We start from the raw sequence: 15,702 nt of genomic DNA, 5'->3' as shown, positions 1-15,702 counted from the left end.
ATTTTGAATAAGGATTACTTCTTATCAGTGTTATAATTTGTAGTAGAAATGGAAACTTTTTTTTTCTTGATTGGGCATCCTTTTAGAGTTCAAAGGATATTTATTTGCAATGCGAAATAGCTCTCCAGACTGGGATGCTGCTGTTCTATTATCTCCCCAGTACCATTAGGGAGCGGGAGGCCTTTGATTCCACATAGACAACCAGTTTGTAAAAGGATTTTAAAATCTGGTGCTCAGAGCTGTGAACAGTTTACTTAATTATTCTCTGATATTTTCTTAAAGAAACCTAATGGCTTTTAAAAAGCTGTATCACAGTGGATCGGTGTGAAGTAGACCCTTAAGATATACTGCTTTATGGAATAAAGTGCAGAGCTGTCTACTGACGGTACCTTTAACCAAAATAATGTATTCTTGGAGACTCTGTTAATAACCAGTGTACTACATAAACCTCGTAGGTGAAACTATGAGAAATATAGACCATCTATGCATTGCAAACTAAAGGGTCCAGATCAGCTGTAATAGTAGGGAACAGCATGGGGAAAGGAAGAGGACGTAAAGTAGAGGCCACAGGAAAGGTGCAGCTTCACGACTCCCACAGCCCAAAGAGAAATCACATCAGCAATGAAGGATGTGCTTCTGCGCGTGTGGGGAGCCACAGTTCAGCTTGTAACAGGACGATGTGTTTGTATTTGCTTCTCCATAGAACTACGTCAGCCTGCTCTTCTGGTACCAGTTCTTCTGTGGGTTCTCAGGCAGCACAATGATAGATTACTGGCAGATGATTTTTTTCAATCTCTTCTTCACCTCGATGCCCCCTCTTCTCTTTGGAGTCCTGGATAGAGATTTTTCTGCAGAAACACTTCTAGGTTTGCCCGAGTTGTACAAGAATGGACAAAATTCGGAGGTATGTCTTGATTGCTGAAATAACTGCTTGATAAGCCAAAGGACCACAGCTTTTTTGGTTTTGTGAGGAGGGAAGAAAGAGAAGAGTTTAAACTTACTTGGAACCAAATGATCCATTTATGGTTTCTAGTTTACTGAAGTCCACTAAAAGAAGGTATAATTGTAGCTGTCAGAAGAACTGGTAAGGAACATACGATTGCAGTTGCCTCCTGGAAGTGAGGCTGGGTGCTGGGTCATAGTTGGAAGATGTAAATGGGAAGGCTTATTCTGCTATTAAATATAGGGAGCAATCCAGTTTGGTACCAGCATGCTGCATTATAATAAGTCAAGTGATGTGCTAGTGAATCAGCCCTGTGTTTGGTGTTTCTGATCTGAAGAAGAGACGATGGAGCAAATGTGTGTGTGTGTGTGTGTGTATGTATATATGTACACACCATATATATAGAAAATTTCTCAGTGAAGTCATAGGGAGAAATAAATAAAACAGGATGAGAAATGTAACAAATGAGGGTAAAATAATTTAGCTGGTCCCTGATTAAACTCTGCTCAGATTTGGTGCTTTGAACACTCTCAGCCTACTGAAGAAGAAAAGCTTGTTAAAAAGATGACAGCAAAAAGTGACAAGAAAATGCAAACTCTTAAATCAATAAACAACCCGACATTTTTTTTTCTACTCTCAGGTTCAGAAATACACCTGTTAATACATACAGGATTTTGTCACAGTTTGGTGTCTAGGCTGTTCCAGGCATGAACTGTTTCATTTATTTACTTCTTTTACTTTGAATAGTCAGTATTGGTAACCCTCAAAAAATATGCAGAAAATATGTTACGTTTTTACCTGAGTTTGTCTGTCAGGTTTAGAGAACCAGTCTGATCTCTGTATGTTTGCGAGGAGCACACATATACAGACATAGAGGGTTGGTTTTGCATGTACATACAGTACAATAGTACTTATTCCCACATTGCCTTAACATTTTAATAGGAAATTATGAAAATGATAATGAGCAAAATTTGAAGTGGCCTTAGTTTTAAATCACAAAATTGCAGGGTACTTAGGAATTCTTCTCTCTCCTTCTTTTTCTCCTAATACCTATTTTCATTATCCTGGACTGTGATTTTTAGCACTGATGAACACTGGTGGTTCACATCGTGTTTAATGATGTTTTGAAAAACCTAGGCAAGGGAGTGCAGAATTTGAGGATTCTCTGTAGGACTTTCTATACCTTTACTTAGGAGCTCTTGGACCTCACATATATGTGAAATATATGTTCTTTACCATTTTGAAGAGGTCATTGTTGTTGCTTTGGCATTTTGTCTGCATTAAAACAACAGGAGCCCAGCCTTCTGTCATTCCAATAATGCATCCCACTCCACGGGAGCTGTGGCCCCACAGGTCGTTAGATAAGTTTAAATATGACAAGTAGTCAAATTAAAATGGCACAAAATAGATGTTTCAATGGAAGGAACCTTAACAGAAAGGATTTTTGACCAATCCTATAGCTCTAGGAAGAGCTTTGTTTGAAAAAGAATTTGAGGAATGGGATCCTTTGGGGAGGAATGGGGCATTCATAACATTCAGCTTTTAAGACCCTTAGTTAACTGGCTAATCTTCCTAAGGTCTGTCTTTAATTAACACGGAGAAAATGCCTGTTCAGAGGTAAGCCTTTGGTCTAAATCAGCTGCTCAGGAGGCATTTACTCATGAAGGGAGACCGGTTAGCTAAAATCAGTAGTCTGAATGGAAGGAAAACAGACAGCAATTATGTCTGCAGGACAGACTAGAGATGTGTGTCCCATCATAATGACTGTTGTCTATAAACTCCTGCAGATATACAAGCTGTCAACTTTTATTATTACAATGTTGGATGCCTTCTATCAGAGCCTCATTTGCTTCTTTGTCCCCTACTTGGTAAGTACCGGGGTCATTAATATTCCCATTCTCCTATCCTCCTTAAAAAAATAGAAAAATTCACTTCTGAATAGTCAGGGTTCATCACCGTCTATCCGCCTGTTTCCTAGATGTACGAGGACTCTGACATAGATGTGTTTTCCTTTGGAAACCCCATCAACACCATCTCCCTCCTGACCATTCTGTTGCACCAGGCTCTAGAAATGAAAACATGGGTATGTGTTTGACCTGTCCTGCTCACGTGACTGTTTTTCTTTTCTGAACATAGCATACTGTGTAGACACGGCATTGTCTTTCAGAGTCATTTACCTGAATTCTGGGTCACAAAAAGTAAGTAACAGATGCACGGAGATTTCACAATGTGCCAGAATTTATTATCAGCCTCAGGATAATACCTTCATGTGCACAGCAACAGAATTTGCTTCTACTGTTGGACAGGACAGTACACAATTTTTACATACTTCAATATATGAGGATATGTTTCTTAAAGAACTGTATTCACTGTCACTGTTGTTTTATAAGTTCATTTCCAGGTATTTCTCCTACTGCACTTTTCAGTAGCATGGACTATTGGATACGTTCTTTCCAACCTGTCTGTATCCTCCTGTCTTACACCCAGAGTCAGGGTCTCACAAGCATCGCTGTCATTTCGTGCAATTCTGCTTACAGACCGTGTTCCACGTGGTAACGATGACTGGCAGTGTGGTGTTTTACCTCGTCTTCTCTCTGATCTACAATGCCGCCTGCGTGGTCTGCAACCCTCCCACCAACCCCTACTGGATTATGGAGAAACAGCTTTCAGACCCCACCTTCTATTTGCTGTGTCTTATTACCCCGGTCATCGCGCTCTTGCCAAGGTTTGAATGATGCACTGTTTTCCTCTCAATTTTCATTTTGTGGATTTGTAGGCATTTGAGTGAAATAACAATAATGATGTGTATAGATATGTGATATGTCAGGCACATGTGTTGCACAGGGATAAGTGATCGGTGTGGAAGTCGGATGCCTGGGTTCAACTTTCCAGTTCATGAATCATTAATTTATTCAGTTATATAACCCTAGATAAGTCACTATGTATCTACTGCTTTTGTTTTCCCATCAGGAAAACCTTTCTTTCTGGGGTGCATCAGAGTTTACCAGTAGAAATCTGCGACATAATTGTTCACTATCATAAACACAATGTTGTTGAGCTGATCAAGACTAGAAAGCAAGACTTTGAAATATTCCTATATGCTTTGAGAGTTACAAAATGTATTCTGTTTCTTAAGTACATTACAGTGCATTACTAAGTCAAATTTTAGAACATGTTTCTATATGAAATAATTTTCCGCATCCAGAATTTTAGTTTTACTCTGTGCGACAAATCAGGTATGTTAAAGATAGCTTTATCTGAGGCTGAATAATATTTGGGAGGGGTAATTATTTTGATAGGTTGCTGAAAAAAAATGGTTTGAAAAACACAATGATTCTGTTCCCATATATGTATATGGTAACCTTGCTACTTTTGGTGCTTAATACCTTAATCATTCTTTAAGCAGATATGCTTCGTCTGAGTTGCACCGCTTATTTAAAATCTTTATTTGTGCTTGGACAATGAAAGAAATGGGTTTGTGTGACTATCTTGCTAGTCTCCTTCTCATCCTAATTGTCCTTTGGGTATTGCAAGAATCAGGAAAATATTTTTAGTATCTGATTTTGTAAGTGCTTTAAGGCATTAGAATCTGAGCCTTAACCTTGTCTAAACAGGAACCTTTCAAGACTAGATAATATTTTTCTTCAAATTATTATTATTTCCCCATTTGAGTTGAGATGTTACATTATATAACTTCAGGTCAGGATAAACAACACATAGTTCAGTAAGGTCTCATGTCTTCTAGGCAGGGCATCCTTTTCCAGTCTGTTTTGCTCCTGTGTGATTTTTGTTTTCCTATTAGCCTTTATTCACGGTGTCATTTTTGACCCTGAGCTTTCTACTCAGAGCTACGTCAAACACGTGGTTAGAGAACTCATATCTCCATCTTGGGAATTCAGCAAGGATAAGATCTTTGCTGCCTCAGCAGGATACCGAGCTTAAAAATGTGTATCTTGATATCTTCAAACTTGGAGAACTGCTGTTCCTTCATGTAGGTACCCCAGATTATTTTCTGCAGAGTCCTCAGTTCACAGGATATCCAGCCCCTGGTTTCTGCTCAACTTAGCTGTGTCAGCATATCACAGCAGTGGTGGAACCACCCTTTGTTAAAATGCCCTTAATTTTAAGTTTCAGTTGGTTCATCTCACCACGCTGCCTTCTCCCTATCTCCTTCAGAAACCAGTAGGAGCGTCGAGATTCTGGTTTCTTCCTAAGAGGTTTTGTTAAAATCCTTGCTCTCCTCAGTTCTTCCTTTTGCTACTGCCTTCTGTGCTAGCTGACATTTCTGAGACACAGCAGGCACTCTGGAGGGGCTTGCCTGTGCCCTGCTTGCTTTGTGCAGGCTTTTCCTGGAGCACTGCCTGGCAGTACTTTGCACTGCATCATCTGTGCATCTGCATCTCAAAACTGCTTCTCAACTTTGTTTTGGGACACGAACAGCGCAGGGTTAGGTACTAAAACCCTCGACTCTGAGGAGAAGAAGAAAGGGATCTGAATTTCATGTTCCTTCATTGGCAAAGGAAGGCACTGTGTCTCTTGGAGGATTTCAACATACAAAGCAGATATATTTCTCCAGCTGTGGAAGGCAGACTGTGGTCTGCCAGGAAGCCCTGCAGAGGCCCAACAGGTAATTGAGTCTCGCACCCTGCAGGGCTGTGGGAAGGGCAGGAGCAAGTGAAAGCCGTTCACAGGACGGAAGACACAGTTCTCCTTCCCTTCTCTGTCCTCCTGTCTGGTCCACCTGCAACTTGCACAGAAGATACAGAGGACAACTTGAGGGGAAAGAGAGAGGACAACATGATCCACATTAGATCTACACAGACGGACCTGGCCTCTCTGTAGATGTGCTCTTACCTGCCCAACCATAACTAGCAACTGCACAGTTCCCAGACCTTGAGATGCTCTGGGATTGACCAGCCTGAGCACAGGCACAGCAAATATGTGTTTATCAGCTCCTACTTGTGCAGATAGGCCTGAGAAATTCATTGCCTTAAAAGCCCTTTCTGTACTTAGTCTAGCTTGTTAGGCTTTTTAATCCTGTTAAACTTATTTATGCATATATTTAGCAGCAGGATGTGAAGACGGCAGCTTTCTTAAGCCAATTTCAAAGAGTCCCCATGTTTGTTTTAAAATGCATATTGAGGCCATCTACGTAAAGGTCAAATCCTATTCGAAAGATGCTTTGAAAGAGACTTTGGTTTTCAGACAAAACTGACATGACATGGAGAGAGGATGTCTGCTCTCTCACTGCACGCAGTATGTAGTTATACAAGTTCTCTGTCCTGCAAAGGGCAGGTAGGACACTTTTTTTTTTTACTGCTTCCTCAGCAAATCCACAAGCTGAGGTTTTTAAATTTCTAGTTTTATGTTATCTATCAAATTAGGATCCCTTCTTTAGCCTCTTTTAGCAGTATAAATATAATCTCAGTCTCCTCAAATACTGCATCTCTTGGTGAGCTTCTGTGTATCTTTCTTGCCCTGTTCAGCAATCAAGTGGTTCTATTATCATTTATTTAGTATGTATATACATGTAGTTGACTCTATACAGGTCAGGATAAGTGTATAGTTACATGTTGCATTAAGATCCAGGAGTCAACTTTCACCTACCAGGTATAAGATGTCTACCAGATGCCTGCAGAGCAATGGAAAATTAGCAATTGTATTTGTGTTATGTGATGCAGATTATGGAAGGAACCCACTGGTAAGACAATCTATTCTCTTTCTCTTTCATCAGGTTCTTTATTTTTGCTCTACGAGGAACATTTGGACCATCTGTGATTCTGAAAGCACAGCAACTAGATAAACTTCCTAAAGGGCAACAGGATCTTGAAATCCAGAAACTGAGATCAGGAAAACAAACTACTTCTGGTGCATCTGTAGCATCACCTGCATCTAATGATGACCTTGACCAAAACATCAGCCACTTATGTGTGTCACCATTTTTACATCCAGTGGCAGCAGCTGTGTCTCATGGGGACACAGAAGGTCAGGGACTTTCTGCCTCTGAAGTGAATGCTCTCAGGAAACGGACACCAGAAGGCGGCTACTATTTCTTTAATAGGTGGGCAGAGGAAGAAGGTACTGCTACAGGCTCTTCAGCAGGACCTTTCTCTGGCCATTATCCCCTCGTACCCAGCAGGGTAACAACTCCTGGACAGGATGGTGGCAAACTGACTAAAGATAGTGCTAAAAATTTTAACCATGGAAGCCATCGGCGATCTGTGAGTGCAGTGACACTCTGAAGAAACATTCAGAAATGAGACCCACAGCCTGTGTGGAGAAGGATACCACAGGGAAAATAAAAAGTCTGTTTATACTTAACTGTGATGCTCATTACAGAAGCAGAGAGAGGCATGTGGAGTAGTGCAATAACATCTCTAATATGCAACTTTTCCTAAGTGCATATATAGTTTGGGTTTGTCATTACATGACTTCTTGATCTTCCTGGTTTTGTCTCATTAGATGAATGTTACATGAGCATCACACAGTTGCTGAGAAATGTACAATTACTTTCTTTCATCAAGGAATGTTTTTCTTTCACAGTAATAGGGAATAATTGTACGAGTGATGTTTCAGTGTTATTATGCTATTGAGGTAATAGAAAGAGAACCCATTCTATATTAAGCCAAGTCTTAGAGCAACACATCCCTCTCTAGCTTTTACTATCAAAGTCTTAAAAAGACCTTACTAACTTAAAAATTACAGTTCTGCCTGGAAAAAATGTTACCTCCTGGTACTAAAGGTATTTGCAGAATAACAGCATCAGAAAAAGACTAGAGAACATTCTGGTTTTTAATACATGGACTTTATACATATAACAATATCAGGTCTATAGTCTGTTTTCCCTGAACAGTAAGCTCAGTATTTTTATGCAGGCAGTGGTTTGACCTGATGCTGTTAAGAAAAGGACAAATGAGTTTATGAAGTAGAAGAATGCAAATACTGAACTACAAGAACTGACAGGATAACTCAGGGATAAGTGGAGTCTACTTCTTCATACCTACAAAAGTAGACAGATATAACAAGTCAAATTCAAGGATTTATGTTCTAGAATTCTAAAGCTGTCCCTGCTTTTTCATCTAGAAATTCAGTTTCTTCCTTCCATTCTCTATATTGTAATGTAGTGTTGCTGCATTCAATCAAGTATAAATCATGCTCCTCCCCACAGTTGGTTACATTCAGTAGTTGATGGAGATCTCAATAATGGAGATTTTGACAAGCAATATATTAAGGTCACTAATCACATTGCAGTAAGTACATGGTGTAGAATGACCAAAATATGCATAATACATTCATCCTTTTCAGTATCTCAGGGCAACAAGATGCAGGGAAAAAAACGTAAAATGTCACCATCATCACTACCTATTGCAATGCAATGAAAGGTGACTTTGGTATTTCTTATAGAAATGTTGACTAGTAAGACCATTTCCAAAGTTTTTCTTCACAATGTGGGGTGAAATCTTAACTGTGTTTTACATTCAAGCCATCCGTACTTTTGTGAATCTACCACTGGTTCTGATTTAAGTAGGGTTTTAGCCTTTTTTTATACATGCTATATTAATTTAGCTATTTACTACCTATCACAACATGTGATCTGTTTAATAACCTATTTAGCAGATATTAATTTAACTTCTGTGTGTTATAATAATACTGTAACTAGAGTCTACAAGATGTTATTTTAAAGCAACTCAGGCAAAACTGAGTAGCATATCTGCCACGGGGATTTCTGGTAGCCAGAGCAAGAGCACACATAGAACTGTAATTGTTAAAGTATTAATTGTCAGCTGTAAAACAATTCAGAAAGAGATTTTTTTTGCATGATGTACAAAATGAAGGGAATTAGGCGTAGCTGAGATTATTGTTAATGGAGTGTGAGATTGCTCAAATGTTTGCTCACTACCTGGGAATGGACCTTGGGTGACAAGACTTAAGATGAAGCCTTTACAATTCACAGCCATGTTTTTACATTAAATGGTCCGTTTCCTTTGAACTTAAAGAAGACAACAATTTCTTATGCATTTTATTACAAAATGTGAAATGTTTTTATACTAATAAATGTAATATGGTCATGCCTTTGTGTGTTGTTGAGAGGACAAAAACAGAGGCAGAGGAGCGGTTTTCCTATTGTCATCCATGAGTGGCAAACTCACGTTTTCAGAGGCCACTCCTCTATCTAGTAGGCCATGCTATAGGAATGTTTATCATAAAAACTAGATAACGAATTTATCTGAACGTGCAAGGGGACTGAGCATATGTGGAAAAGGGCCAGACAGGTTATGTTTAAGCAAATCTGGAAGACCCGTAGACACTCCTGAATTCAAAGCCAAGAATTAATTTCATGTTTTCTCATCAGAGCTTCTGCAAAACTATTCTACCATGCGTTTTGCCCTGACAGCTGGGCTTAGGTTCGGAAATGGCATATAGTTAAGGGAGGGTCCTTTTAAGAAGGGGAATGAAGGAAGGATTGCTTATGGTCTCCAGCAAAATGACCCCTAAAAGCTCTATAGCGATGGAGTCCCTGATATGTCAGGGGATGAAAGAACTGGAAGACAGTCCCTCTCTAAGTAGCTTCTAGGCTGTAATCAAAAATAGTTACTTCAGTTAAAAGAAAGAAAGAATCCAAATTTGAATGGCTACCTTAAATAATTCTACAGCTAGACCTACAATCTGTTAATTCTGTTGTGTGGTAGATGATAACAAAACGGTCCAATAGATTCATTTACCTGGAAAGTTTGCAACATAGAGGAAAAGCATCCCTGATCCGAGGAAGGAGACAGCTGAAACAACCAGAAACAAAAGGCAGCATCAGGCACGACCTGGCCTCTGCATCCCAGCTGGCTCCGCAGCTTTATAAAGCTCTCCCCTGATACACCTCCTCCTGGGTGACAACGCTGACATCCCTCTTCCAAAGCAGATGCAGCCATAGTTCAGGACCTATCTTCACTGCTAAACAGTGTGATCTTATCTATGCTCCTGGGTAAGCAGTGATCATGAACTATCTCACGTTAAAAAGACGGTGAACAGGCACTTCCCTTTGATCATGAGGTAAATTAGCTGAAACTATCAATCCCTTTGGGAAGTAGAATCTAGAGTTAAAAAACATTATTTTTTTCCAATGAAAGCAAGCCTACAGTAAGAAAGCAAGCCCTCCAATGAATCTATTTGCAAGAGGGGAAGTGTATTTACTAAATGGGTTATTTAGACCTAACTGGATTTCCAAGATAGCTTTTTTTTATTTCAAGACATATTTAATAATGCTGTCAATATACATGTTCCATTAGTTCTAATGTGAATGCTTCACAACAGAACAGGTGTCTCACTTTTTAATGTATCCTCTGGTGATATTCAGTATTTCATACACTTGGACTATAAAACACGAAAATTAATGGGGGTTTTGTGAAATTACTGCATACTTTTTATTTTGGTCTATGATATTATTATAATAATGATACTGCATATGCAAAAGTGCTTTGAGCTATCCAGAGCTATACCTACGCGAGAAACTGAAGGTGGCATCTCATATAGAGGTGAACAGGAGCTGATTTACCAGGTCTGTTGGCTGACTACCAGACGCAATCCCAGGCTGCTTGCAATGGTCAGTGAAGAGCCATCCGTCATGTTCTCAACCGAAGCAAGTTTTTCTTTTTTTTTTTTAATACAAGGTGCGGGAAATGCATACACATGTCTACACTTTGTTCGTGTCTGTCTTAGCACAGCAAGTTGGAGACGTGGTCTTTGACAGTTATAGCTGATTATCTGCTTGATATCAACAATAACTGTTCAGTCTAAAATCCAGAATTATTCAGGTGGGATAGAGGGAGGAATCCAGTCTGTTCTCTTTTCTTATCTATCTCAGAAATACAAAACCAGGTTTTAAACTATTTAGAGATAGGTGCGCATCGTGCTCCAGCACAGAAACCACTTTTCCTAAGGATGAATTGAGTATATTTTGCCACTTTGTTGGCTGATGCTGCGATGTTTAATTCATTTGTTTGATTGCAGTTTGAGGTGGTGTGCGAGTACAGAGCTATTTGCTTTAGGGGTAAGGTGACTGCAGGCAGGATGTGCCATGATTAGGTACTTGTGAGCAGCACTGATGAGTAAAAATATAAACGCGGAGACAAGAGACTCTTGAAGATAATGATCACAGAGGGTGGGATTTAGAGAGCTGACCAAATAACACTGAAGATCTATAAAGTACTTTTGACATTGCCAGTGATTGGAACTCACTGCAATTATCAGTACATGAGACAACTGTGAACAGAACTTGCTGCCCAGCTCTTTAATAGAACACCTGATTATTCTCAGCTACATAAACAAGACTGAGACTCAATAGAGTCTGAATCATTATTTTTCCAAAAATACCAGAGGGGTAGCCATCTGTTGACTGAAGGCATTGAAGGCGATGGTTAGTTATCCACCATCCCCAGTGCAGCTACTGAAGTGTGCTCCCACCTCCAGGCACACGTTGCAGGTTTCTTTCCATGTTAGTGCCCAAAGAACTTGTGTGGTTATTGTGTTCTTCAACAGGAGAGCAGAGCTCTATAAATGATCATCACTATAACTAAAAGGTCAAGTTTTGGCTTCACAGAAACTGAATTTTGACCTTGACTTCACAGAAACCAAGTCATTAGCTGCTGCTTTGTTGTTGCCATCGATTCAAACCCACAAAGCTGAGTCAAGATCTTTATGGGACTGGGGAGAGGGAGCAGTTTAACACATCATTGCTGCCAGCCCTGGGGGCTGTTTCTCTGCCACAGTTTATTGCCCTCATTGCGAGGGTGGCACAACAGCCACAGACAATCTCTTCAACTGCTTCACATAACCCTGACAAAAAACTTGTCAGAGCTCTCGGTTATGCTCTCAGTTGTTCAGATCTTGTCCTCCATTTTGCCTGCAGTCCCTGTAAGAGTCTGAAGCCAGCTAGAAAGCAAAGCTGGGCTCTAAAGTTGAATGCATTGGTTTAACAGCTGCTATGCTTATAGTACCACGGGCTGCTCCCGTGGGCCAGCAGATACTTTAGTCTTCCTGGGCATCGTACTTTGCATGAGATGGTGGGCATCCAAAGAACCTCAAATGGAAAGAATGTATTATTCCCAAACACTGAAAAATATTTAAAATAAGTAGCCAATACATTAGAAGATGAGTCCAAACACAGCCGGGGCCTTCCTTTTGTATGCTGGTATTCCTCCCTCTTTTACTAACATTGTTCTTTTTAACCTCAAACAGATCATTTAGGGAACTCCTGTACATTTATTGGTTTTATTCAAAAAAGGACAAATGTAAATCAGTAGGCTGCAGGCAGGTCAATAGAGCTCATTTAAAATAGCTGGATTCAACTGAAATTTTATTAGAGCCTATCTTGTTTTGTTGATACTTTAATTCTAAAGATTTTTGCCAGAAAGAACAAACATCTATATATGCTCGATCTGAATGGTTCCTCTGTCACAATGTTTAGGCAGCTTGTGGCCAGTAATGTCATGGTCTAAATCAAGACTTGAAGAGGAGAGCAGATTCTTCGTTCTGTTACCGTGTACATGGGATAGAGTGAGAGATGGACTAATAAGTACCAAGACCAGGAGTGCACCATAAGGATAAAGGAAGAACATGAACATGTCCAAGGCCTTCTGGAGATTTCCAAACAAAATTCTTAAACTACTTTCACGCATTGTTCAGAGGTCACTCAGGGCTTGAAGTGTCTATCTAACATGCTTTATGAGTAAAACGAGTAAAGTATGCATCCATGTATGTTCTCAGTTAAGTGCGGAGGACTGTGAAGAATGGCCCCGCACTTGTAGTAGGCTAAAGTGATTTTGCTTTTAATCTTGTTTTGAGAGGAGGTAATGCTGTAAAGATTCAAATACGATTTCTCAAAAATTTTGAACGTATATAAATTAAGGGAAGCTGTTCTTAAGATCCTTTGCTCCTTTTCATAATCTTCAATTTCACAGTAAGGAGGGAATATAGTCCAGAGACATCAAAGAGCCAGAATTGTGCTTGCAGCTGTTAGTTCTCAGATGAAAAAAGCCCAAAGCTAAAATTTACAGCCCAAAGGAATCTAATTCTCCAGCACCTTTCCATAAAGAAGTTCAAGCACACACCAAATAAATATTTTAAATCCTAATACTGATTTGGAAGGCAGCTTATTTAAAAGGAATATTCTGGCACCACATGTGCATTTGACCTGCATTCATTTAAAATTTATATTGATTTGCAGTTTCTTGAGATTACTCCACACAACTGGTTATTTGTGATATATCATAGTTTCACAGAAATGTAAGACAGTAGAGCATCTCAAGAGAGAATCTGATCTCTTTGCAGTAAGGAGTTACAGACAATCCACAGCAGCTATTTGTCTACCCAAGTCTTTATTAACAAAAAAAAACCAAAACAAAAAAAGCCCTGCGAGAAATGAGATTAGCACTACAGTGGGGCTTGCTTGAAGAGAGCCTGCTTACTGGACTTTTGAACATTCATCCACTATCCATCATCAAAACAGAGCTTTTCTTTACTTCTACTGTATAGAAATATATCAAAATAATGGTAAGGATCCAGAGCAAGCTCATATGCTGTGATAAATGACAAGACTTCTATGGTGTTCAAAGCATTATCAGAATCCATTTCATACCTCATCTGTTATTATAAGCATAAAATGTGCAAATGTTCTCCACTGCTGTTAATGTCAGCATGCTGGGGGCAAATGCTTTGATTTTCTATTAGCAAATAATGTTAAATTATATAGTGTTTAATCACGCTTAGTGAGAGTGATGAACTTTAAAGAATGAGTTTCTTTCAAATCACTCCATCTTCAGTTCTCCTGGAAACGGACATCATCATTTATAAAATCCTGAAGATAACTTTCCCAACCTGGAGGCTTCATGATGATTCAAGGCTGATGGCAGAGCACTAAAATACAAAACCATTTAGACATCAAAATTATTTTGATTGAGGCAATCGGGTGTTTGATCATAGAATTTGAAAGTTAACTTTGAAAATCAGAAGCCTTATCTAAAATAATTCTGACATCTTTTAGGACAGTGAAGTTATTTGCATTTATAGAAGAGTCTACATTACCTGGTATGACACAACCTCAAAACTGTTAATTTCTAAATAAAGCAGTTGCATTTACCAGGCCAGACTGTAAGTGGTTGGAAGGTAGGAGTGCTCCGCTGGAGGGTCTGTGGCTTTATATGTGTAGAGAATCTCACCTACACTCTCCGTCTGCTCTTTCTGAAAGGAAAGGTGCAGGTAAAGGTATGGATGCAATACATGGAGGAGGCTTTTGCAGGGGGTAAGAGAATATAAATCTTCAAATCCCAAAGACATAGTGAAAGCTAATATTGCTAGTATCTTAGCAACCGGAGAAAGACAAGCTGTACAAGGAAATCAGCTATAGCCCATCTTTAGGAGCTCTCTCTGGTTTATATTTATTATGTGTTTCTGAAACTGGATTTTTAATCACAGCATTTGAAAATACAGAATTTTTTGTTGGAGGGCTTCACCATTTTTGGTTTCTGCTGAGGGGAGCTACATTTTTATATTTGGATCAATAATCACTAATTTATTAGAGCAATTTCATTAGCACATACTAGACTTGAAGGGCAGGCTGGAAGAGACAGAATTCTCTTGTGAAAAGAAGGATGGGTGCTGTGCTGCACGGAGTGCCCTGCCACCCTCTGGGGTCAATGGCAAAGCCTCTACTGCATTCAACAGCACAGAGATAGGTCCTGCATATACTAAGAAACAGGAAAGTCTTTGACATTTTCACTTTTTTCCTAATTAAATTGGCTTCATCAATTTCATTACAGTCTAGATTTTCTGGATTTCTGTATCACCCCCAGTATATAGAAATTAATATTTTTTTTCTAAATCAACTGAAATAGATACATCTCTTTCATAGCAGTCGTGGTTTATGGCAAAAGTTTTATCATGATGCAGAATTAATATGAGATCGGTCCATTTTCAAAACATCAGGTTTCCATACAATGCTTTTGATATCAAAATGCAGAAATCTTGAAGCAAAATGGAATTTGCGGAGTTAGTCAAGTACTAGGATAATAGATGCATATAAATGTCAGTACATTAAAGCTTCATCTTCACTTTGTTGCTCTTTTATTGTAAGAGTTTCAGCACCTATTGCTTGCTATTAATGCTATCATCATTAACCTTCATGATAATGACCACAAACATCAAAAGTTTGAAAACTATTTCGTTGAAAGTATGTCCTTAGATACGGTCTATTTGTTACGTATAATAATGTTTTATTCTCATACTGGAAAGTTACAATCACCTGAAAAAAAAGCAGAAAATAGGTTAAACTGCAAATTAGTTGTGTTTGATAAAAAGCAGATAAAGTCAACAGTTTACGTACGGGCAAACCTCTGTTTTGCAAGTTATTTAGATATGCTGTTCAGTGATAAATGAAAATCCTTTTAAAGGTTGATAAGGGATAGGATATTATTCAGAATCCCCTAAATGCTCACATTCAAGAAATATTTTGTCCACTTGATACTGTTTATCTAGCTCTAATCAATCCTCTGTCAGCATCGAAAAGATTGTTTCAGCTCACAAAAGGCAAAACAGAATTTATTGTAAAAATACTGTTATTATCTTACGTATAGTCCTTTCTTTGTTAAGCCACTAATAGTTCAATTCTGCTAAATAATCAGACATTTGGGAAGAGGAAAGTGAACAATTCGCCTGTATTTCTGAATAAGAAACTTGTACATAAGTGGTTTTAAACGACTTTCAGTAAGACT

The 15,702-nt window shown here is 38.9% G+C and overlaps 1 protein-coding gene across 3 annotated transcripts in view; it reads left to right on the top strand.

Moving 5' to 3' along the window:
• ATP10B (ATPase phospholipid transporting 10B (putative)) overlaps positions 1-7,282 on the top strand; it is a 56,163-nt gene extending 48,881 nt beyond the window's left edge. For all 3 annotated transcript variants that reach the window (XM_076350114.1, XM_076350113.1, XM_076350112.1), the window contains 5 exons: positions 704-904; positions 2,731-2,811; positions 2,922-3,026; positions 3,481-3,668; positions 6,678-7,282. In XM_076350114.1, the coding sequence (XP_076206229.1) occupies positions 704-904; positions 2,731-2,811; positions 2,922-3,026; positions 3,481-3,668; positions 6,678-7,185 (1,083 nt within the window). In that variant the 3' untranslated portion in view covers positions 7,186-7,282. The remainder of the gene's footprint in view (positions 1-703; positions 905-2,730; positions 2,812-2,921; positions 3,027-3,480; positions 3,669-6,677) is intronic.
• Positions 7,283-15,702: the final 8,420 nt, after the last annotated feature.

This window comes from Aptenodytes patagonicus, chromosome 12 (assembly GCF_965638725.1).
Source record: "Aptenodytes patagonicus chromosome 12, bAptPat1.pri.cur, whole genome shotgun sequence".
NCBI lineage: Eukaryota > Metazoa > Chordata > Aves > Sphenisciformes > Spheniscidae > Aptenodytes > Aptenodytes patagonicus.
This window is presented reverse-complemented; position numbering and strand designations above follow the sequence as displayed.